This window comes from Spodoptera frugiperda, chromosome 23 (genome assembly GCF_023101765.2).
Source record: "Spodoptera frugiperda isolate SF20-4 chromosome 23, AGI-APGP_CSIRO_Sfru_2.0, whole genome shotgun sequence".
NCBI classification, from domain to species: Eukaryota; Metazoa; Arthropoda; class Insecta; order Lepidoptera; family Noctuidae; genus Spodoptera; species Spodoptera frugiperda.
In genome coordinates this window covers 10636791-10663241 of record NC_064234.1, presented here as the reverse complement: position 1 = coordinate 10663241, position 26451 = coordinate 10636791, and the positions used below count along the sequence as shown (strand labels likewise).

The following is a 26451-nucleotide window of genomic DNA, read 5'->3' as shown; positions in this document are numbered from 1 at the left end:
AGTTTGTTGTAAAAATATTTTCAATCTGATTAGCACAAGTTAAATCTATTTAGGTACTATAAAAACCTTACTACTTAGTCTAAAACTACTACCTACTGCAAGTTGCAACTGTCCTTTTTATATCGCAATCTACTAGTAACTATCTGCTCTACCCAATCACAATTTAACTCAATCCTTTATTTGCACGAGAACGTGTATTTTTTTTTCATAAAAAAATATTTGCCCAATTTTCCTCGTTCTGATAACCCTGTATCAAGAGCTCGGCCGTGTCGAGGGCTATCGCGCGGTGTATCGGGCCCTCGCATGCGAACACGGTCCCCACGGTCCACGGTAGTATTTATTTTAAATACAGTATTTTTTAAATAAATACACTGCATTTTTTAAATTATTTTCTTTAAGTTTTTCTTAGTAGTCGTTATTTGTTTAGGTTTGGTTGTCAGATAAAGCTTTTTGTTATTTTTTATGGGATATTAGTCAAACGAGCAGACGGATCACCTGATGTTAAGCGATAGTTTGTTGATAGTTTGTTCAATTGTATTTTAAGTATTATTTTTAGGAAGTGAGCCCATGATATCAACCTTTTCCTTGCATATCGTTATGGTATATGTTTGAAACAAGATATCTGAGACATCATAAAACGAATCATCAATCATCATAGCACAAATTAAGGTATGACTATTATTTAACGAGAGTCATTCATAGATTTTTTGTTTAAATTTTGGAGTTTTACGGTATGCACTACTGTAAGTAAAGTACTTACTTAAGTACGGTACTTTTCTAAGAAATATTTTCACATCCCTCTATTAGTTAGTTCAACACATTTTGTGATATCTTACTTATTATTTTACCTAAATTTTACATCCAAATGCATTTTTTTTGTAACACAAAATGTACTACATTACATTTTCGTATTACATCAAGAGGCAGCCCTAAGTTAAGGGCTCACGGAGGGTTATCACGGGTTGAATCGCACCCTCGACACGATCGCGATGTATGCACCCGACAACCCTGTTGTTACTGGGATACGTTTCTTCATTTATTTTGAATCTTTGTTGCTTCAAACAGCTGACGAGATATTTGCGAGTTGTGTTAGAAAAGTTTTGTATTTCAGTTATTTGTGTAATGTGAATTTTATTGTCGTTTTATAATTGTTCAACAGTAAAGCTGTTGAAAAATATTTAAGTTGTTTAGAACCTTAGTTAGTCTGTCATGAAGAAGAAAAAGTTACATTCACTCCTTTTGTAAAAGGATACCTATATAATTATCTTGCCATGTATACGAGTATTGTAGTTTTAAAACTGTCGTTCGGTTTAAAAGATTTCGTATCGATCTCAAATATATTATAAGTAGGTAATAAAATCCTACAGAAATATTTCAGGCCATGTTTTTTTTTTAATAGTTTTTAGTGAAATAAAGCTTCTTACTTTCTAGCCATTATTCCACATAAACCATTCCAAAATCAGCCCAAAAGAAAATATTTTCCCATCAACAAAATACCATAAAAATAATAAATGAAAATCACGTCCCGTAAATCCTGAAACAAGGTTGGAAATAGAAGGTAAAATAAGCGACATTTTAGCGGCCCATCAGATACGAGTGAAACAATTTAGCGCTATCAGATGAGGGAGGCGTTATACGTGAAATCGGCCGCACCTCACCTGAATTAAACGTTTACGTTAATTATACGGTACGGTTAACGTTTTTAATGTTGACTCATTATGGTGTTGATGTTTAGTGACTTACGGGTTTGCGTTTTGTGATTTTTATTGTGTTAATGGAGTGATTTTGTTTGTGATTTTTTTAATGGTTGATAAATTGTTTAATACTGGTTTTTAAGTGTGAATAGATATATTTTAGTTGTAGTCTAGCGATTATTTTCTCGATTTATTTATATAAAAGAGTAGTTAAAGTATGGTAAAAGCTATTCCGTTTGTTATATTTTTGAATATTTAACTAAAATTGTGATTAACGTCTTGTATCTTCACAATTTCAAATACCTTATTTTCAGATTATTCTGTATTGAATATTTTTGATATTATTTTTTCTTATTGGTTTTAAGTAGTTAGGTTGTATTGTATCAGCTTTGGTATGTATTTTTGTATAAATATTTATATTTTGTTGTTTGCTACGTAGAAAATTAACTTATAAATCCAGAAATAAATTCCGTCTATAAAAAAGAACTCATCCTAAATTCTCATCCAGGTTATCATGATAAATTCTAACAAAATCTTTAACATAAATTAAATTCTCGCAACTATTAGTTCAGTCGCTGCTGCTTACATTCGTACAATTAAGGGTAGCTAATGTATTTAGCTTCGCGCCATTACGTATTCTGTATCCGACCTAATGTCGCGGTTATTTGCCGACTCGCTCATCTTATTGACGTGATTCGATTACCTCAGATATGCCAAACGAGGGCGGAATACAACCTCTCGACAAACAAACCGAATCAACCTCAAACCTAACATACAACGTTAACACTACTCAACTCATCAATATTTAACAACACACATTATGAAAGCATTTCGTGAAATGGTTTTACGAGCGTGGGATTTGTGCGTAAACGATATCGTTTTAATCTTGAACACTTCTTCAGTTTTTTCCTTGAACACCGCTGAAATAACAATGCCGCATTTTCCCATAAAACGTAAGTAAAAACCGCGTCCAACGCGTCGACTTAAAAACTATAAAGTTTACGATATATAAACTTGTAATCAAGTGGCCACTTACCACATCGGTCGGACGAGGGCCGACATCGCTATAAAACGGAGGGGCGAGTCCTCATTGCGCACTAAAGTTTTTATTTATTTATTTATATTTATTCACGAACTCACTGACTATTAAAATTTTATAAAAAAACCACTGCACTAAAATGCACTTGCGACTATTAAATTTCGATGCGTAGCATACCGGAGTTCGTAGCACAGCGTAGCGCGTCTACGACGGAAAAGTTTATCCGTAGGCCGTGTGTCGGGCGGCAGCGAACGCAGGAGCTCGCTGCGCGGTGCGGGTAGCTCGCGGGGCGCTATTCGCGGACTATGCGGAGGTCGGCAGCAGGCCGGGCTGGCGGGGAGGGGCGCGGGGGCGCGGGGCGCGGGGGCAGTGCGCGCGCACGCCGCCGCCCACGCCGCCCCGCCCCACACACCCGCAACCTATTTATTTCTAGTTACGTAAAATTTACGCGCAATACCCGATACTGCATTTAGCTTATGTTACAATCTCGTGTACCAGTATATAAGCAGTAATGAAAATGTGGTTCTATTATGAGCCGACTTCCACGCTCCGCCCGAAAAAGACGGCAACATTCATCCGCTGCGCCATACGTTCAAGAAAATGCGATACGCAGGCTATGTAACGAATGGTATATAAAGAAACCTACGCCCTCTCGAATAAAAAGCTTTTAAGAGTTTCGACACGGCACCGGTCAAATAAAAGGCAGACGGTTGAACATTAAACGCCAATCAGTGTATTTCACGCCAGGCCACTTCTGGCCCCAGGCAGGTGAGGCGTGAACTGAAAAAAGAAGTCGCCGCCGGTCGCCGGTCGCCGGGGGGACGACGTCAAATTTGGCAGACGAGTTTTTCGACCGCAGTCAATGCTATCGATGTCACTTAAACGAATTGAATAAACGCGTCGGAGGGCCCGAGGTCTATCTGAGGGCCTTTTTGTCCAGACACAGCTGTCCATCCTGATTTCATCGTTAATTCAATAAATTCAAAATGCCTCCATGCTATTCATAGCTCTCCGCTTATGTTGCTTTCAAGTTATTTCAGTACTTAATCAGAAAATGTTGACATTTACAGCCTCCGTCTGTTGTTATGTTACGAGTACATTCGGTACATGAATTAAAGCAAAAGTTCGATAAACTGTGTCGTCACAATCAGCTGTTGGCGCCGCGAGCGCAACAGACAATGCGATTAAGATCTACGCAGGACAACTTTCGCCGGCGCGCCGAGCGGCAGTTAGTTGTTATGAAAGAGAGAAATTTGTAAATTGTTCGCGCCCGAGTTCGCGAACTCCGTCGAACCGGAGTTTGTTTTAAGAGTCCAACCTTGAAACAAGAAGAAAAGTAGTCCTGTAAAACAAAGTTTTGCGGCCGCCGTCGCCGGCGCAAGCGGTTCAAGGATTGTGCCCGAACTGTCTGTCTGTACAACTTTACCGATTAAAAGCTCAAAAGCTTCCAAAGTCATTTTAAAAGTTTATCTGCACGCGGGAGCGGTGCGCGGGGTGGCGGGCGGAGCGTAGGCGCCGGGTTCGTTATCATCCCACCGCAATACTTTAGTGAAAACCTAGTTTAACTTATTTATAAATCGGCGGTCGTCGGCCGCGACGGGCCTCCTTCCGAATTAAACTGTCAAAGTTGTGAAGATGCGTCGTCGACGGCGGCGACGCGCGCCTACCGCGCGGCTCCTCACGACATGTGTTCGCACCGCGCCGAATACTTGCCAACGTACACACTAAGTTCCTAGACCCTTCGCTACTTTGTTTTACAGCTGTTCCACTTAGCGAACTATGCCTCGAGTTGGGCGCGAGTTCTTGCATGTGTATTGGCGGCACACACCCGCATCCGAATAGTTTCATAAACATAACCCAACTTAGTTTTGGACGACTTTTCAAAGTCAATGCATACTAACTTTCGATGTCTGGGAGTGCGATATTACGATTGGATCAGTTTGCGGTGACTTTAATGCATTCGTTTGTTCGAACTTTGTTTTATTGGATCAAACTTCGCAACAAGGTTAAATAACTGTCTTTGTTTACATTTTTTCGCGGAATCAAGAGTAAATGATATTAACAAAAGTTTAATATTAAGTTTGTCATTATGTTTTGATTGTTGAGGGTGTGTTTTGTTCGAAATAAATTGTTTAGTCCTGCCTTTTTAACTCGAACTCATACTATCTTCATCAAGATGTGACGAGTACATAATGTGTATACATGTATGTTTGTTACTTATATACTTCTTGTATATAGTATGTCGATATAAGCCCTATGTATATAATTTAATATAAATGTATTTAGGAAAAGACTATCTCTTTCATGGACTCCTGTTGTAAAATTGTTTAGTGTTTGTCTGTTTGCAAATCCTATCACCATACACGTGCACTTAAATCTATGATACCTATTATAATCGCTTAAGGTTACAAATATGATCGGGCTTGTTAAATCATCTGAGATTTTAAATAGAAATAAAGTCATCCTCTTCATCAGTCCGTAAGCATCGAACGGAAGACATATTTAGGCATTTGCAATATTATGTCATTGACCTCGATCCTAAGACGTTTGGTGTCACCACCTCTACTCTTGTCGTGGGTATCGGTTTAGCCGATTAATGGACTGCATGTTTTACGGAACTGGACACTTCAGGCAGAAGGTTCATAAAATAAATGATCTTCAAATCTATTTATCTTTGCTTCCGCGAAGGAAGTGAATTAGCACAATTAAAAAAGTCCTCTATAACTAGAACTTACAATTAAAAACCATCCAGTACCTTCCCCCATAACTCCTAAACCTTACGCTCCACATCGAAAAACAACACGGCACCTACATTCATAATCAGTGTAATTACAGAATCTCAGTCGGAAAGTCACGATCAACAGTCAAGTGCGAGATAAAGCTGCCATAGCCCTCGGAGCGATGTATTTGACACCATTTTAAGATGGCCTCTCATTTTCATACACAACATGAAGTATGTGGACATTTAAGGGGTCTGTTTATTATGGTGGGTGTTATCTTCGTTCGCCAATAAGTCACGCAATAATTACTGGGAGCAGATCACGCTCCCCGTTCCCATATTTATGGGGGCCGTCCATAAGTACACGTAAATAAGTGCCAAGTAACAATTGTAGCGGTTATGGTTGTATCACTTGTATTTGTACAAGCCGCGGGCACGCGAACTTACTTTGTTGTTAGTATTTGTTGTGGTACAATGTTTTCTAACGGGATGGTTTTTGCTTGTGTTATTTTGTCATTTGTTTTGTTTTCGTTTTGGTTGTTTTAAGGCGTCTTATTTTTGTATTTAGATGTAATTATTTCGAGTTTTTTTATTAATATGTTGGTACTTGTATCAAACTAATGTTTAATTTTTCAAGAGTTGTACCGGTAAACTATGGCAACTTTACCAGACCCTTGGCAACTTTACCATACTATAGGTATTCGGTATAAACTCATTTATCTAAAAATCTACCCACTAGAATTCTGTTTTGTAATAGTAGTATTTTTTAGACTTTAAAAGGAAATATTTACTATATTTTGCGTAGACGTAAGACTGCTATTATGCCAGTAATGGCCGTTACAGTGTAGTGCGTGAAAATGTGCTAAAAGTTAGTAGTTCCTAAATTGTGCTCACAGAGCCTAAATTATTTGTCACAGGTGAGTGAAATTTTGATCTTGTATGTATAATATAGTTGGGATTACTGTTGTAATGTCAGCAATTGCTTTTTCTTTAATTTATTGATAAATAATCGCTTCGGTAATGTTGACACAGGTTAGGTAAAGTTGCCACGGCCTGCTTTGTGGCAACTTTACCTACAGTTAGGGTTGGCAATTAATGTTTTTTTCCTTGTTTGTGTGTATGTAACCATTTTCGAATACCTAAATTTCCCAGCATAATAGTGAATATCCTGGATGATAAGTTATAATGTATTTAATAATACCTTTTGTTTTAGAGCCAAAATGGCTCACATGAAACAAAACCGCAGAAAACTCGGAGCTAGACAATATAAAAAGTATACGAAAGTAATGTTAAAATTAGCTATGGAGATAGTGAAGTCAAAAAATTAAAAAGTCAAAAGATGAAACATTATTTTGTAGCCTTTTTTTACAATTTTAAACATAAATACTTAAAATTTTAGAACTTAATTTAGTTTAAAAGGGAACAATATTTTTGTCAGATATTTATGCTTTTTTTTACTTTAGGTTTAAGGTTTATAATTTTTTTTTAAATATACATGTCATAAAAAAATTTCTCATTTTTTGACAACCCCGAGCGTAACAAATTATTTGTATGTAAATTACGATGAAACCGGTGGCAACTATACCTACTGTCTGTGTAGCCGTTATCTTTATAGATTTCCTCATATTGTTTGCATTATAATACGAAGAGGTCCTAGATGAAGCCCTCTGTACCTCAACAACTCTTTAATATGCAATACACGATGAATACGGCACGTAGGTAAAGTTGCCAAAAATTTGGTATCTTTACCCATGTTGTTTTTTCTTTACTACGGCTAAAGTAAGCGTTTGTATATAATGACGATTACAGTAAAGTGAGCCAGATAGACTACAATTTTAAATATATAGTTTTGGTTTCTATGCGTCTTATGGTTAAAAATATATTTCGATTTTTGTTCCAAAATATGGTAAAGTTGCCATGTTTTACGGTACCTATTGTGGCTTCTCATGTGCGAGGGTGCGGATTCGAAACCTACAAATGGCTGGTACCTATTTAACTTTTTCCGAGTAATATGTACTTTCTAAGATTGTTTAGACTGACGCGGTGAAGGAAAACATCGTGAATCCTGGGCTTATAAGTTTGAAATCGCCAATCCGCATTGAACAACCGTGGTTATTAGTGCTCAAACCTTCTCCTTGCGAGAAGAGGCCTTTGGTCAGCAGAGGCCACTTATATACTTGTTGATGTAATGTACCTATTATGTATTTATCTTTACCCAAACACAGTCATAGTTGCAAATATTATTTGGTTTGAAAGCTTTGTAGTGAATTCATCATCTTTAATTATTATTACTCTCACTCTCTCACACACTATAGTTTAATAACTTACGGTTTTGATGTCGATGGCCGGAATAACTTGTGTGTTATCTGTACTTCGAATTCATTCTGAAACAAGAAAAAAAAACATACAATAAATACAAAGTGACATAAGTTATGATTTTACATCCAATTATTATATTTTTTCGCTTTAAATTAAAACCGATTCTATGATTCAACTCATCATTAAATTAAAACATAGGGGTCATTTTGAAACGCCCAGAAAAAGATAGTAGCGCTGGTAAATAAACAGTTAAACTCATCTTCTGATTTATGTATTGATTATGTAATAAATAACAATAAAACATTATGTCAAACCCGTGAAGAAATTACGTAAAACCATAGCTACCCACAAATCAGTCACCACACTACACTATCAAAAAGCAATTAATATCAAATCTATCTGCCTATTAACAGAACACAAAATCGTGTGTTTACATTCAATAACTATTTCATACGGGGAAGGGTGGAATTAGTAAATAATCCTTTATTTTACTACGGTATCAGATCTGTTGACTTATGTGGAAACGATGGTATTACGTGTGAACAAAATGTGACTTTAATTGATGTTACCTCGTCACAAACACTTGGACTGGTAGCATTATTAGAGGTTTTGTATTAATTATTATGTTATCGGCTTACTCACGTAACTGTTTGACGAGGAACTTGACTAGTTTCAAGGCATGCTAGAGGCTCATATTCACGAGCAGCTATCCGCGGTGACGCGGTGATTGTCGCGCTGCTACTGATTTTGTATTCGTTATTGTAGTCAATTCAACATTATTGAAGCTGTTCTTTAGATAGGAACAGGATAAAATGCATGGACTTAATAGCATACATACCTATACATAAAATGCAACACCCAGTTTTCACCAATTATAATCCGAGTGTCATGTAATTAAGACATTTTTGAAAATTTTAAATATCCTAGTACGTTGCTTGACACCTAAATACAACTCACTACAAATTCACATAATCCTTATTAGCCGGTAGCTGTTCATTGCTGTTGTATTACAGAGAAACTGAGTAATTAATATCCAGTCAGATTATTATTTTCTCATACTTTCTCATTACAATGTGTAATGTCCATACCTCAAAGTCCACTCTACACATGTTCAAAAACCGGACCACGCCGGGTCGTAAATTTGATTTTAATATTGAGCCCGTAATACCCTGTTTGCTTGGGCCCGTAATTGATACAGCCCTCTTAGCACGCGTCTAATACCTGTCATTATTTTCAAATTCATCGGCTTTGCCTTTTAAACGGTGGATTATTTAAATACTTGGACCGTTACCGAATTCAATTTTGGTTTACTTTGTTTTACATAAATTAGTTTTGACTTGTATCTGTGTAGTTTGTGTGTGTGTATGTATTTATGTCCTTAGAGGATGTGTTTTATTGTGGATTTGTATGTCCTTAGATTTGGTTCGAGGATACATAATGACATACTTGTTTCTACTCAAAGTCTGAGTTTGATATTGTTTTCACATTTGTGTAATTAGAATACTGTAATGTTGTATTAACATAATGTAATTGTGATATTTAGAAGAACAGTTACGACGAATTTACTTGCTTGTTTTTCTTCAACCGAATCTATGCTTTACAATGAGCAACTAGTTTTACACGGCTATATTTAATCAAGAGATTTAATTTATAATAGATATATTTTCGGAAATTAAGACCAAGTCCTTATCGTCGGTACTACTACTCTATAGTTATTAACCAAATACCAATACATTTTAGTTTAACATCCAATATAACAATATCTACAACAAAATCTTCTCATAATAAGTTAACAGCAATTCATATCCAAGCCGACACTTCAGGTAGCACGTCTCCCCTACCGCACAGATTATGGCGGTGCCATCAAATATGCATAAAAGCCGTAAAATGCCACACTTAACCGCTTCGCTCCCGCCCCGCTCCCGCTCGCGGCGGCGTTGTCACCTGCAGTACTGCCGAGCACCACAAACCGCGTCTCAGTCTCCAGACAGATGCTCAGACACAGTGGTAATTAAAAATTTCCCACCTCCTCGTAAATTTGCATGCAAGACGTTAGCAAATATGAAAATGAGGACCCGTTTTGAGTGATTTCTGTTGTCATAGTGTTTGAAGTATAAAGTTTTATGTTAGGGAAACTGTGACTGTAAAATACTATAGGAAAAAGTAACTAAGACTGTGAAATAATGAAATTACGAAATCCTCAATTATCTACAGAGGAACTAGACTATGACAAATAAATTACCTCCTTCTCTACCTATATGACAATAATATTCAGAATATGATTAGAAACCCTCACACATTTACTTAAACAAACAAAATATCACCTAATTAATCCAGTTGAAATCACAAGTGACAAGTAAACATCACATTTGGATTTACAATTTAATTATTTCCTTTCTATCAGAGACAAACATCCTCTACGTAAGTCGCGCGTTCGCGAGTACAAATCTACAATCCCATTATAACAATCACCTTCCCGTTCATTACGGAGCTAAGATACTAAATTTAAATTAACAACCCCTTGTTAGTTGAACTATGTACATCTGCACTGAAATGAATGTTCATTTGGTAAGCGAAAATCGGAGCGTCGCGCGAACTAGTGGGTAGGTGACATAATATCGCTTGAGCAGCATTTTAGCGCGTCTCTGTTGATAGAAATTGGTAATGTAAAAATATTAATGCAGATGTAACGGATCTGTATTTAAATTGTAGTAAGCGAAATGATTTATTTCAAATAGTTGACCTGAAGTTTGATCAGTTGCGAGTCAATAGTCCTTAAGGCAAAATATGAATTAATGAATAATATACTTGTTTTGAGACCTATTTAGTCCTAAAATGACAATAACACCTTCCACTACCATTTCTCATATCTATTTATAAATTAACAAATCCGGTGTACAGTCGGAGCAGCCAATTTAGGCGACGTCTCCGCGCCGTCTTTATCGTATCTTTAATGAACACTCATAAGCGCTGCTGTACTTAACGTATTGTGTCGGCGAGACGTTAGTGCTGGTGACTGTACCTAGCTTTGCAACACACTAAATGAGCTGAGAGGGAGGTTTGCGGGATTTGCGTTTTGTTATAGAGGATTTTTGGCGAAGTTCGGTATACGTAGATATGTATAGTTTTTACTGTAAGTGATTAAGGCAATTATTCGAACAAGGTTGTTCATGAACGAATTTCAATATTCAAAAACTTTTTCACGGTGTTAAGAAGTTCAATATATTATTGTGACAGAAAAATTGTCAGTACTATCATTCGGTATACTTGAAAAAGATTTTTAAATCCAAAGGGATAGGTAAATGTGCACATATAGAAGGACACTTTCCACTAATTATATGTAGTGTTTGTCCTATAAAATAGACTAATACAAAAAGTTTTATTTTCCGATATTTTACTCTACACCTTACCTTCTTGCCCCTAAACCAACAATGTAGGTAGATAGGGAAATGCTAATATGGGCCGTTCGGTACAAATTGATACTCGATCGTCGCTCATATAAAACACTCCGCGAGCAAGATCGCCCCATGAATAATAAAGAATTGCCGAGCACCGCCGAGAAGACGCGACACTTAACCCCAGCTGTATGAGACGAATAGAATAGAAATAAAAATGTTTTTGAAATATATATTTTTTTTGGTACAAAATTTAGTATTACATGGAAACTGAACTGAAATAGAGTTGAGTGAAAAGTACATAGATGTACTTGAAAACTATCTCAAAAGTAGATGGACTTGGTAGTAACCCGAGGAACATTCGTTGTGATTGCGATTCTGATATTCATTATAATACGAGCCACAAGACGGCCACTATCGAACTATGTTTGATAGAAGACGTTTCTCCAAATTACATCATCATTATTTTGAAGAATGTTTCACTACAACAACTGTTACTAGATTATCATAAAACACTTCTCTAGTTCCAAATAAAATGTCCTAAAATACAGAAGACCCCTCTCCTGCAAACTTCATGAACGAACATATCATTAAATATTGTCTTCCAAAAAATTCGTCATATACAACCGGCGCCTGCATTCAAACCGCTCCCATTCTCGTCACGTCCACTATAAAACATAATTCAGATTTTCATACAGAGCCTTACAGAGCTCTTGTGTTTTCATTCTGTTAAACCTCCCCTTGTCACATAAAAATACCCCGAAACGGCTGTAAAACACTGTGTTGACTTAACTGCCTTTTACATGTTCTATTGTAATTTTATTTTGGAACACTATTGATGATATTTGTTGATATATTTAAATATTTTTAAAGATGATAACATGAAACTGTTTTGTTGGTCTAATAGTTGCAAGGTTAGTTTTCAAGTTTAAAAAAGGTATAACGTTATATTATAAAAAATAATATACACATTCTGCTTTTATCTTAGGTGACGCACACACTTTCCACATTAACTCTAGCCATAAAATTCAGTCTACTGAACACAAAATCACACAATGAAAACTGTTAGACGAACATAAAATAAGCAAAAACTTCATAAACTTTCATTATCATTATGTTTAAAATAACAATCATACTACGAAAGCCCGAATTATTACCCTCATCTGAATAATTGAACTCATTACCCTTTCAGCTGTAATTACACGTCATAAGGCGGTGTCTTATTAAGTGTGATTGTGTTCAAAGTGCGGAGTAAATCAGTGGGTATTAAATCACTAGTGTAATCCGCGCTTACATGATCGACAGTTAACGTAGCATGTTCGTAGCAATGAGCTACGAAAGTGCTACGCTCGTAGCCGCGTAGCTATATTTTTCTGTAGTGTAGATTTTCATGGAGTTTTTTGCTGTTATATTTTTTAAAGTATTAGGTAAGTTGTAAGATATCTATGGCTATCTTATATTGTAACAATATATTATTATGTTAATGGTTATCTAACAGAATAATAATAAATAAAGTAAATATAAACTTTGTGATTTTTATGCTATTTTATCATCATTTTCATTAGACTTTAAATCTCTTGAACAAAAAAGCATGAATTTATTTCCAATTGCTGAGACATTGTGCACTGAATTAAATTTTAGAGCTTTCCTTCCAAAATCAACGGCACATCCAAATTCGAAACTAAATTCGTACCTCCGAAATTGCGTAGTGTGTAAATGGTTGGCGTGTAGTGTTTACCTGTGGAATCCGAACAGACAATTAGCTCTTTATGCGATTAAACGCGGCTCGTGAACGCACGTGTTGACGTCACTACGACGCAACTGTTACACATCACTACGCTGTGATTTACCGACTATGACTACGGATGGTTGAATTAACTGTTCGTATTTGAGTTTCATTTAATTGTGTGTTGGGTAAGTGCGGGTGAACGGATTGTTACGTATATTCGTACATAGTAGTAACGAGTTCAATGGTCTTAGATATTAATTACTAAGATATAGTTCAATTTAGACCAGATTTTTTACATTTAGCTTATTATTACAATAGCTTTTTGTCTATATGTGTGTACCATCTAAAATTAAACAATTCAATGCCAAGAACACCCACTTCAAGAAATCAAGACCGACAGATAAGTACTAAGGAAGATGCTAAAACAAAGCATTTACCTCTAGATTAATTAATAACATTCAGAACAATAGGGCTTCCGTCTTCACAAGTCTCCTAGGGTAGCCACAATGAGTCCCTATCAGGCGTGTGGGGCGTCGAATGTGCATTCACCACTGAGGCAGGTGTCGTGAGAGAAGAAGGAAATACCACAAAAGGCCCGTCACGGGATGCTTGGATGTCTCGGTGACCACAGACTATGTAGAAGACGTGAAGTTTCCATTGTACAAGGATGTAGGTTTAGTTTAGACCTGTTTAGGATTTGGTTTCAGGTAAAAGAGATGTGTACTTAAAATTAATTGGACAATATTTTGGAGGCAGATTATGGATGAACAAAAAATTTAATAAAGCAAAACTTAAAATAATTATTGTATTAAAAATATTTCGATGTAAGAATGTTAGGTATGTGAACATAGTTTCACTAAAGAAACTTTTCTATTTCGACCAAGTTTACGTTAGCGTCAAGAAATGACCTATCTGCATAAATTAGTCTATGTATACTTCAGCTAATGTACACCAAGAAAGCTGTTTCTAAAGAGAGTGCATCAGCCTTCAACACGAACGAGCATAAAGATATTGAGCGTGCATTGTGGAGCGCGCCATTGTGTGCGGCGCGAATCGTCCGCGATAACACACCGACCGCCACCGGCCGCTTTGTCTCCCTAATTGTTATATTCTGAACAAAGAGCCAGCAGAAACAAACGACGTCAACGCTTGTTAGCTCCCAGGCTAAACGCTCCGTGTAATAACATGTCCTCAAACAATCGCACGACATTTTCAATACGTTAGGAAATTGGCTATACGCGATCGCAATGCGAGCTCGAACGCTTTTGTTGTACTATTCTGCAATATCGACTGCACTACGTATTGCGGATACGTTTAAACGGCAAAAGCTAATCGTTCTATGATTGACGTCAATAAAAAAAAGCAAAAAAGAAAATGAGAATTCCGTAGAGTAAATGAATCGGCGGGAATTCGCTGCGCCAATAGCGCTAATGATGTTCATTTTCAAATTTCGACCAGTTCGACGTTTATTCGTTTTAAAACGCGGTGGCATGGTTCCCCCGCTTCACGGCATCAATCATTTTTAGAGGGTTTCGCTTATCCAAGTTTTCTTCCTGCCTCCGTCCTCTGCTTCCAACTTTTACATCGAATGATCTCCACTGAACCAACAGAGCGTTCGCCGTAACCGCGTTTTGTATTATTTTTTGTGAATAAATAATATTATTTCTCGAGGGAAAGGGGGATTGGATTTCGTTAAATATGGTTTAGTAATTGAATTGAAATCTCTCAATGTCGACGTTCAATTAAGCTTTAGATTTCGTTCTCGATGAAGGCATTTTCTTTGTTTCCAGATATTTAATGAATTAATTTTGTAATGAGTTTTGGTTTTGATCTTAAGTCGCGCTGTAAATGTTCATTCACTATAATTTCTATCCAACGAGATTACCTAAAGTATATTGGTAACATTACGAGGTATTTTGTTCCAGCTAGTGACTTAACGTTGCTTTGTTTAAATTCATTTTTCGCCACACTTGCAGTACGAAAGCCATCATGCGGATTACCTTCATAATCCAATTATAAACTTTAAACACATTAATTACACTATCCATTACGGTGTCTGTCAAAAGTGATTAATGCTAATGTCGGACGCAAGATTTTTAACTAAGTTAAGATTAAAATAGCTTAGGGTATTATTTGTGAGCGCTCCGAGCGACGGATCACTCATCTCTCCCTTGCAAATTATAATGACACATCCGCCGGGAGGCTTTAAGCCAATTCAACTTTGAGGATTCCTGATACCGTGGGCAATGGTTTTTCCTTAAGAAATGCTCACGAAATTTAAGGTAAAATATAAATTAGCTGGATTTAGCCTGATTCGGAATATCGTAATGGTATTTCGAGTCGTTGACTTCCAATATAAATGTTATTAATATAAGTATAGAGTTTTGAAGTTTTTATTTTCTGTCGAATATTTTACAAAAGCTACACCTGCGCTGTTAATGCAATGCTTTCATGAAATATTTCAAAATTCTCTCTAATCTACTCCTGAATAATAAATAAATGCATAACTTAAAAGAAACAACTCCAAACATTTAGCTAAAACAAACTTCACCTCAAAAATCACATTGACGCGAGTGGATAGCGAGAGTGCGCGGAACGAGCTATAATTTTATTTGTTTTTCTAAAGCGATACCAATAATAAGTTCCGGAGCTGCAGTGCCAATACAAACATCGATTCTACGAGGGTCCCTACAGGAAACAATTTGCGGTAAAAATCCGCACTGATAGACGCGATATGAGCAACGGGAGATTTTTTTACTTATTTTTGCCGCACGGGGGAGATCGCGAGCGGCTGATCTTTGTTTTATGAGAACGATTAAGAAAAGCATATTTGAAGTGTGTACTTGGCTTTATTTGTGCTCCGAGAGGGAAGGTACGCTTCATTGATCTGTAATCGTTTTTCACATTTTATTGCGGCCGTACTTCGAGGGTTGTGAGTGTTCGTTGTGCGTTGTATTGTGTCGAAATTAGTCGTTTTCGCATAAAATTAAAATTAGAATCTTGTTCGCGACATAATTCAGTTGGGATCCTGTTATTTTCGCACTTAATTTCGCGGCGTTAAGCGTTGTATTGTGGCGCGAGGCGTCTGCTCGCGGTGATTAGAATGCTAAGTACGCACCCTGGAAGGGTTCCCTTAATTGTGCGGTGTTCCTTGTGGACCGCACCCGGCAAACAGCGGCCACAGATACAAAACGATGAGGTTTGACTGTGTATTACTAGGAATGAGGATGCATGTAGTATGCGATTGTAAAGCATTTAACTCTTATTATAAGTCGATAAACCCTTCATAACATACAGTGTCATTAGACTTTGCCAAGTTTTATGACTAGTTTAGTGACCTAGTATATTTAATTCAATGTAATTTTATATTTAGTAGTTTACCAAGATTATTAAGTAACTTTAACTTTAAGTAACCTTTGTCTGTATAGGTCATGTAATCCAGTAATACTGAGTGTAATTGATATTAAAAACCGAGTACAGTTGGTGCTGAATAACTCAATTACATTTTAATTCTTGATTGTGCTAGGCAATCACGATAGCGAAGTTTTAATGGTTAAAAAATTAATTGCAAGTGCTGGAGCCGTGATTTACATGACTCAAATGTGGTCGTTAGTGCGAATTGAACGAAAGGGTGGGGCACGGAGCTACCCCAGTGTAATTAAACTTATTCCTAGCTATAATTTAAAATATACTAAAAATTTTACACGATTTTCGAAAGCCGCATTAAAATATTGGAGTGTGCTGTCTGCTGTCAAAAGTAAAGCATTTCGAATTTCAAATAATACATTATGAACAATTTGGTAAATGAATGCGCGGCGGTTCTTTTGTTTTGGTACGAGAGCATAACGCAAAATAAAGGCGTATTAATTATTCAGCGCCACACTCGACGCAATCAGAATAAGTGCTGATGTTTCTGTCACCCGCTGCGGCTGCGGCGCGCCGGTCGCGGTGTGCATGATTAGAATTCTTAAGCTGTGCCGAAGGCTCTTGATTAGAGGAAATTAAAATCATTATACTCGGGCGCGCACCGCACCCGCGCCACAATGCCGCCGCTCTACCCGACTGACGTAAAAATAAGCGGGAAACGCACATAAAGAAGGAGGCTCGCCGGAAACGGAAGCGGCACCATCTTGGAGCCGCCGGGCGGGAAAACAATGGATTCGTTAATTAACATTTTCTTACGCCTCGCGGCTGTCGAACGAACGGTTTATCGGACAAAATATTTATGACGTAGACGCAATGAAAATTCCACCATGAAATAGCACAATTGAAATTTCCACAGGAGGTGGGGATTAAGAAATTAGACTTTTCATTGCTTGAGGTGATTCGAAAAGTTTTGAAACGATTTCTCTACAAAAAGAAATCCTTACAACAAACCATTCCTGTCTAAATACTTCAAAAAAAGATGCACCTCTACATTCATACAACAGCATACATTTAAAACGAATCACTCTAACCAAACAAAAGGCCCACTTATCACCACTACCACAAACAATGACATAGGTGAACGAATGAGTTGAACCGAATACTCGTGTCGAACAAATAACTCAATGTGCGTACAAAACGTATCTGTGGTACCGGTAATAGAGACGGAGTGCCGCCCTAGGCAGGCCGCGTGAAAAATACTGGCCATCAATAACCCGCTATCGCATCGGTCAGAACAGATGTATGCTTTTGCCTATCGATATCTGATTGATTTGTTTGGTCTGTGGTTATTGTTGCGTTGTTTTAGTGGGGTTGCAATTAGTATTTACGTATATTTATATTTTTTATATGATATTTGCAATCTCCAGTTAGAATGTTGATTTGGTCTCAAAATATTTATTAGCTTGCAGTTTGTATTATATAGTTTGGAGCTGCATTTTTTAATAATGCTTCTCGCTTCTCAGGAAAAAAATGCTATTCAATGTACCTGTGACAATGTTTTAGGCTTTCGTAAATATTTAATTTCATATCTCTAGAACGAAATCAAATACTTAAACTAAAATCTGAAATTAGATCATAACTTTCGAGACGATTAATACGTAATGTATTTCAATTATTTTAAACAAATCGATTTTGGCTTAAAAATCGTATTATATCACTTCAATCAAATGTTATCTGCTAGCAATTTGTAAACAAAACTGATGACCGACCAATCACAATCTGATAGTGCTTCGGACGTTCATTTGATACGCATTGAGCTCGTGACAGAGTGCTGTCATTTATCAAACGGTTGCAAGCAATGCACTGCCCGCAAATAGAGATGTGATATATGAATATTGACTGCGTTTTACCGATTTATTTGATTAATATTCGATGCAGCAATCGAATATAAATTTTTAAATTCGATTGCTGATAAATTTTAAAATGGTAGTCGCTATTTGTGGAGTATTTTTGGGTTAAAATAATAATCGCATCATGTTTTTGAAAACTATTTTAATTATATCTATAAATATTTTGATCAAAATAACTTGCGTGGGACTAACGAAAGATATCAAAGAATGACTGCTCAAGTACATAATTAATTTAATTCAAAATTCCAATCCCACTGACATTTGTGTCAGTGTTTTAAGTCTTTAATTGTTTCCAGCAGTAGGAGTGTAATAGCTAGCTAGTGGATTTAGTCTGCAATAACAATGTAGTAAACCGCTCTTAGTGGTGGATTACCGCCATTAACCGGCGTGGCTGTAAAACGAGTGATCGATGCGCGCCCCAATGTTTATTGTCTATTACACGGACGCGGACCGGGACACTAGTGATGTAGCTCCGAGAATACTGATTTACGGAACGGTTTTTTTATACTAATATTTTTTTTTATGTCATCTTTTATCACAATTTGTAACTAGGTACAACGATAAATATTTCTTACGGAAAATAATTAATCAAAATTTTAAATTAGGGCTGTCAAAATGTAGTTAAATACGCCACAAGTGAGCCACGACGGCAGCCGCAATCGCAATTGTCTCAATTATTAATTGTAATTTTTGACAGGCACCTGTCAATTTCGCAGCGTTCAACCCTTCCTTAATCCCCCACAAGACGCGAGATGCTGGAACGTCTCCTTAGCCGCTCCCTCGGAATAAATTAGCTTTCTCCCGGCCACATCGGGATATAAAATTTTGAATATGAATGGAAAATTTTGCATTTGTAATAAACCGCTTTTCCCTGTAAGGCTGCAGATGCGTACTCGAGCACTGGATAAAAATGGAATCTCGCCCAGTGTCGCTCCTCAGGTGGCCCGCCATAAATATTTATTAATTATTTTTTCAATAATCTCTCCTCTCTTGTATCCTCCGAGGATGGAGGGATATCTCCACCGTTAATTGCTTTTTGTTTCATTTGAATAAGTATTGTTTTTGACTGCTCGAGCGTGACGCCGAGTTTTATAAAATCTCGACGATGAATAATTTTGTTGAAACAAAGTTAATTGAATCCATTATTGATTGTTCTAAATTTCGTTGGAAATATTTAGGTATCATTAATTTATGTTACAAGAAGAAAGTTTTAGAATAAAATTAGGCATCCCTGTAAATAACTTGGCATGGATACACGATCCCTGTGGAAATATTATACAGCTAAACTGATCTGTAATTTTAAAACCTCTTTTCCTTAATTGTACCAGATATGAAATCCTTTTGATTGTCAAGTGAATGTCTCAGATTACAAGAACCAATACCAAGTCAAGACATAATGTTTAATATTATGAAGTAGATTGAAAAAATCCATTCAACCGATGTCGACATTGCTGCGCCTAATTGATTTTGTAATTCGAAGGAAATTTAAAAACAGAACATTTACATTCGAAGCAGGGCGGCGACACGTAGCAGTAACCGATGCGCCGATTGCGGTTACCAACTTGTTCCGATTGCCAGAGAAATACGAATCCTTAAACTGTGGCTTAAAAGTACTAAGCATTAAGGCATAAAATACAATTACGCCAACCGTACTAAAAAGAATATAATATTTTTGTATGCGACTACATTCAGCCGCTTCACTTTTATTTTCATACGCTTGTATAATTTTATTGAAACGACTCAATCTAAGTAAAGATTTTTATTTTAAGACCAACTTTGGAGTTTTTGTAGTCTAATGGAAACGAAAGTGCGACATAAAATTTCATGTCTCGAAAGTGAATTAATTCAGGTATCGAATAATCGATTGTAGGGACATAACTAGTGTTGTGAAACCTATGATTTACGAATGGGGTTTCGATGACCGATTGTATCAATTTGTCGTCGTAACACACAGTTTGCCCCAAGGCACGTTAATTTTTTATTTGATCAAGATCGTTATCGTGGGCGAATAGTTTGATAATGAAGCCAATTTTTTGTTAATACCCGAGGGTGGACTTCAAGTGGTTATTCCGTAAGTAAGGACAAAATTACACGTGTAGACGTGTCATTTCGTTGACAATTTCAAAGTCGTTTGATTCCATTTATCTCATTTTCTTGTTAACTTGAATTATTTATTGTGGGTTTTATGCTGAAATTATGGATTTTTGTAATGACGTAATAATATATCACTAGTGGATGTATCATCGTCGATATTTTTCTTTATAAATCAGTTCGTACCTGCTGACCCTTCTTATTAGATGACGTAACATTGTAACAAAATCGCAACTTCAATTAATACACTGACGCGTAGCCTCTATATGTTCAAAGTAATAAATTATAATTAATGTAATGCAAACTTTAAGCTATAATTTATGAAGGAGTAGTTGTCCAGTCATCGTCCATTTCGGCTGGTCCCGCAATTTGTCTCCCGGGCATTGTAATCCTTAAATTGATAATCGATGGGCGTCTACAATAGCACGCTAACGACCAGCTAAGTTATCAATCTTCCCGAGCCAAGGTCACGTGTACCTAATAGTGAGAATGACATCCCATTACTGTCATTCGTGTTATTTATTGACGCCATGACTGACGCCTTTCTTGATGATATCCTTTTGTTTAAAGTTTAGTTTGTTCTAATGATTTTGCGCTTCTATTATGTCTATATTTAGTTACAAAATGAGTGTGAATAAAAAGTAAATACTTTTTGCTTATTTTAATTTCGGAACGAATAAATTTTATTGTAGACACATGTTACCAGCCAGCACCAATTAAAACTATCACTGTCAAAAAATTCGATATTCAAAATTCGAATCATACGTCACATGTATGGACAAATTGACAGATGTCAAAATTAAACGCTTCGTTCACTGTTTGTGTGGAAACAAATGCGTTCGGTTGTTTCCGATAAACATCGTTACAAATTAACCCTGTGAGGTTGATACAGTGCGACCGGCCGCCCGTATCGCGACATCTACGCACCATAACGACATTGATTAAACTGATTCCACTGAACCGTGGGAAGGGTTACCTATACGGTTATTTAGGCAATGTTGGATTCGGAAAAATATTGAAAAAGTTTTTAAGAGGTGGTGATTTTATTTAAATTTGTGGATATGTTGCTTGGCTTCGGTAAATATTGTTAATTTTTTTGGTTTTCATTTCATTACCCAATTTCGAATTTGTTTTCGAAACACAAATGTCTAACATCGTTTACTCATGAGACGTTCTAAGGATTAATTTTGATAAACATAACATAATCTATACGAGATTACGAAAACATTCAATTACAAAATTAAACTTAATTTAAATTTAATTGAAGCGGTTTTTTAATCCGCAACCCTAATTCTGAAGCCTACTTAGCCATCAGATCTGTATCTAGGCACGCAGGTTAAATGAAAGTTTGAAACAATTTAAGCCACAGCTGATACAAAAGGGTTACAATTCATTCACTCACGCGTACCTTTATTTATTGGAAAACTGATTAATTTGCTTCACTCACTAAGAAGAAAGTATATTTAAATTGCTTTTTAGAAAATAACGAGCGCAGAATATTTTACTTTCAACTTTAACTTTTAATAATAAATCACTGACGTTATTGATGTCTAAATCGTGTATGTTTAAGAAAAGAGGTTTATATTAATTAATGTGTGTCTAAATAAATATAAAATGATATATTTGCTACTGGACTTTACAGTAATATTTATTTTTTTCTGATATGTACATTTATTAAGATATAATTCCTTATAAAAAATTTAAAAATCACATCACATAACCTGCTACTCTCGCCTTGTTTCCAGCTATTCACCCTTGACATGAATATCTTACTTTCAAAACAAAAATTGAAAAAAAAAAATGTCCGTGCGACACAAACTGATTCGTTTATAATAGCATAAAATAGTAAACTGATGTTGACGGTATAAAGCTATGAAAGTTGAGGGCTCACGTTACAATGCGAGCGGGGATCGTCACCGAGGATACACTACATAATGCCCGGATCGCGTGAAATCGTACAATATCACCGACGATTGACTCGGCTCAAAGGAAATGAATAGATTTCATTTTAGTGTCATTTGTAAAGCTAATGGCGCCAACAGCTAATGTCGTGTTGAAAGCGTGTAAACACGAAGCTCAGCTGTCTGCTTCCTGACACCGTAATGATACGATACACGGATAATATAATTATTTGTTTATTGATTCAACGATTGCCAGTAATAAAGTCGTGTCTAAATAGTCATCAATCTTTATTATTCGTGTGCTTTGTTACCCCACAAAACACGTGTCACAACCCTATTCGTCGTTACTTATAACTTTTTTAAATTTTGAAATAAGAACGCACGCTGACCAAAACAAAAAAGGTTGTTCGAAAAAAAGAAATAGTTTTAGTTTTCTCGGCCGTAAAACATTGGAGAGACAATATTTTTTCTTTTGTCGTAGAAAATTGCCGTTGAATTGTAGCGTGCCCCAATAATACGCAGCTCAATTACGTCACAATGTCTTCTTTGTATTTTTCCCGAAAAAAACTGTTCGTAATAAATAATACCGTATGTCATTTCTCAGCACGTATGAAATTTATAACACGCGCAGCGTTTTCGAAGGGCAATTTATTTGTAATAGAGCTGTTCGATGGGGACTGAACCACCAGTTGTAGTATCGTGCTGATAAAGAAACCGGACCCTTGGCTGAGAAATTACGATGTGGATTTATTGAAGTACAATTGATGTCTGACTTATGTATTAGAGTCACGTACTTTAGACAACATATATAATAACAAGTTAAGATGAGACAAGTTAAAATGTATCTTAACAACTTTAATTTATTTATTCTGATTGATATTTTCCGAAGATTTATTACATACAAGAAGCCATATAAGTACTTTGATGAGATAATCTTGCTTCTTAATTATGTGTTATCTAAAAGAGATCGATTCCACTCGAAAGGAAAACAGCAAATAACGTACAAAAATATATAAATTAAAAAGCAATTCCGCAAGCTCAGTGTCGGTATATCAGAGGGCCGGTAAAGAGGCGCCTCGCCACGATTTGTGACTTAATCACTTTATTGGCAGCGGGGGAGCTGGCCTTATCGGAAAGAAACGTCGACCCGACCCGCTGATATATGAGTAAACAAGCTTGCACTTTTCCTCGGCGACTTTTGGCGGTCACAGCGGCCATAAAGTCGTCGCTAAAGTTTGGATTGCGCTTGTGGGGAGCACTCCCAGTTTAATGCTGTTTTTTTTTTTAGTTTTAAGCGCTTTCACACGACCAATGTTCTTATTTACGTACCTTGTTTGCGTCGTCGTCATTGTAGTCTTGTGCATCTGAAACAAATGAAAATCTTTGTATAATACGGTAAGGGGTTGTTGATGTGTACACTGCGTCCATTCTCCGTCCAGTGATTAGCCGGCGCACACTGCGCTACGTAACGGACCTAAATATGTTTGTATTTTGGCTTTGCCGGTACACACCCAATATCGGATCCCTCCTGAGGATCAGCCATTACGCAGCCTCTTAACGGCGGACGGTTTTAATTAAAAACTTCTTGCATTAGCATGTGTCCGCCCAATCATGATACTAATCCCTTCAAAATATTATTTAATTTCGGTCGAGAATCCTATCTGTTGCAGGGAGTCGGTATTAAATATTATTTTAGGTGATTCGACGTACGTAATATGAATTTGAGATGATTATTGAATATTGTTAATGTATTATAAGTGGGTCAGGGTGGTTTGTAGATTGGCCTAAACAAACAATATTTCTCTTGCGGGGTACCGGCGGTCTTAGCGGCGATAAACAAGCACAGGTGTAGCAGTACCCGCTTCAACCGCTGTCCGGACCAACTTGGAAAGTATTTGTAAGCGTTCAAACATACCGGGCTCGTTATGCATGCCTCGCTGGGTTTAATCACGGACCAGCCCCGCCCGGGGCGGAGCTAATGTTTTCACTATGTATTTTTTAAGTACCAGCAACTTGTGCCGGCATTCAAAACTCGCGGTTTGCTTTCAATATTCCCGAGTAAGTATTAATATTGTATAGATTGTATATTACGAGGACTTGTTGTGAAAGTTCAATATGCTCTTATTCTATTATTTACAGTATGAGTTACACTATAACATAACATAAGTCCTTGTTTTCTCACACATTTGTCAGTACGATTTAGTCAATGATCAAGGGTTTGGCATCGAAAACAATTGTTAAACAATTCGGCTTTGTTTCTATCACAGTCCATTGAACTTCAAACAAGTACGTCAAGCTTGCAGTATCAAGTCGAAGGTCCTCTGTCTATTAGCGAGTTGAACACGACACTTCGCCCACATCCGAATCTTGGAGCCCATTATGTGGCGTGTCCAATATTGACACAGTGTCCCGCCGATTGTACGTATCTCACAACGATCCCTCGTCACCATGCCTGAATATGGGTCTCGGATACATCGCTTTGATACGATCGGTTACCACGACAATATTCATCGAACCTGTACAGATTTATTTTTGCAGTATCGATAGTACTAGCAAGATAAACGAACGATTATAATTAATCATTCGGCACCCAACGTCGTAAGCTAACGCCCAATTTTGTTTGACTTGGCGAAAAGTTGTGCGCGCAGTCTTATTTATTTTTTATCAATTTCACTCGGGCGAGCCTTAAAAGCGTCGTCCCGTTTTATTATAGGGACGTGAATTAGCAAAAAGAGAATGGATTTTGGCTGTGATTATGTCAAAAATAATTAATTATTATCGATTCGATGGCGAGCAGGGGAGCGGATTGATGGGAGGCACTGAGCGTGGAGTCGCTCTTTAAAATTGGAAAGCTAATTACTCAGTTATCGAGACCGCAGTGGGGATACTACAGAAACCACTCGGCTTTGAATATATTTTCAATTACATACTTCAGTTTGAATTCAAAAGACTAGCATCTAGAAATGTTAATGGAAATCTCTGTCGGAAACTGTTGACATTTCGGTAAAGTCAGTGAATGTTTTCTTTCTGTGAGTTTACAATCTATGCGAGGGAGGTTAGACCCGAGGGGTACGTGTGAGGGGTCTCGGGAATTTCTTCATTCATTAAGCCGCCGCAACTCGTGATCGGCCTGCCCAAGTAGTCGCTACATTGTACACATTGCCGATGAGCTAAACTTTAATTTAGGCCGCGGTACCTGAGACCACTCATTCATAATGAATCGCCTCACCCTCTGTTTAGTTTGGGCACGAAGCCTCTAGTGTGTGTGACTGACATTTTATTTACGACCTTGTTTAAACGTCAAAGAATGGTCCAGGATGGTCGGATAGGCTGAAGTCGAGAGTTGAAAGCCGGTTTTGTAGCGTCAATAAATCACGAGTCAAAAAGTTTGAGCGTCGAAAGAAAAATCACAGTCATCGGCCTCTTTTTAAATTAACGCCATTAGCTTCAAGATTTCCTCTCTGGAATAGAGTGCAAAAATTACCTTTCTTCGTTTGAGTAGCCCGAGTAATTAGTGACGCTTGGCTTTTATTTGTTGTCGTTCATTATTCCTTGATTTTGGGAGCGCGTGAGAGTAAGATGGGGATAGTTTTTGTATGAATTAGAAAGGGAGGGTGACGTTCAATCGAGGAGGTGCACCTGCCACCGCACAAATTTGCAATTTAAATTCCAAACGAATATTCTAGAGGACCTCCTTAACACGACATCTGTTTAAATCGGCGACGATAGAGTGACTGTCGCGGTCCCAACTCTTTGTGATTGCGACTTAATTGAAATAAAACAAAACCCTTCTCTTGATTTTGGGGGACTTAGAAATATAATCGTTCTAGCTGTGATTTCGAATATATAAATTAATTTAAAATATAAATGTTGTTACTTCATAATTATTTTAATGTAGTGAAATGAATTGGCACTTTGTCGAACCATTAGTTGTTAATATGTCGGGTTTTATATATTATCTTGCAGAATGAATAATTCGTGTGTGTTTAACATTTAACTTACATATCAATGTAGAGCAAATATTGAAATGAAAGAAAAAAAAGATCATAATTCCATCGAAAAACAAAAATAATAACAAACCAGTTATTAGTGATACAAAACAAAAGGGTAACGTCAGGTTATAATTTACCAAATTGATTGATACGTTTCTGTCGGGATGATATATTGTAGGAGCAGTGTATCGGACGCGGTCGGCTAATAGGTGTTAGTGGGTAAATAAAGAAGTGTTTTGGCCGGGCGGAGCCGCGATTCATTAATAACTATCGCCCCACGCTACTTCATTAACAAT

The 26451-nt window shown here is 36.9% G+C and overlaps 1 protein-coding gene across 8 annotated transcripts in view; it reads right to left on the bottom strand.

Annotated features, from left to right (window-relative positions):
- LOC118266872 (myelin transcription factor 1) overlaps positions 1-26451 on the bottom strand; it is a 207590-nt gene that overhangs the window by 23220 nt on the left and 157919 nt on the right. For 7 of the 8 annotated variants that reach the window (XM_050703024.1, XM_050703023.1, XM_050703022.1 and 4 more), the window contains exons 4-5: positions 23493-23527; positions 7781-7836 (exon numbers count right to left, since the gene is read on the bottom strand). In XM_050703024.1, the coding sequence (XP_050558981.1) occupies positions 7781-7836; positions 23493-23527 (91 nt within the window). Of the gene's footprint in view, positions 1-2730; positions 3027-7780; positions 7837-23492; positions 23528-26451 lie in introns of those variants that run through there. The other variant, XM_035580471.2, reaches the window with a different exon arrangement.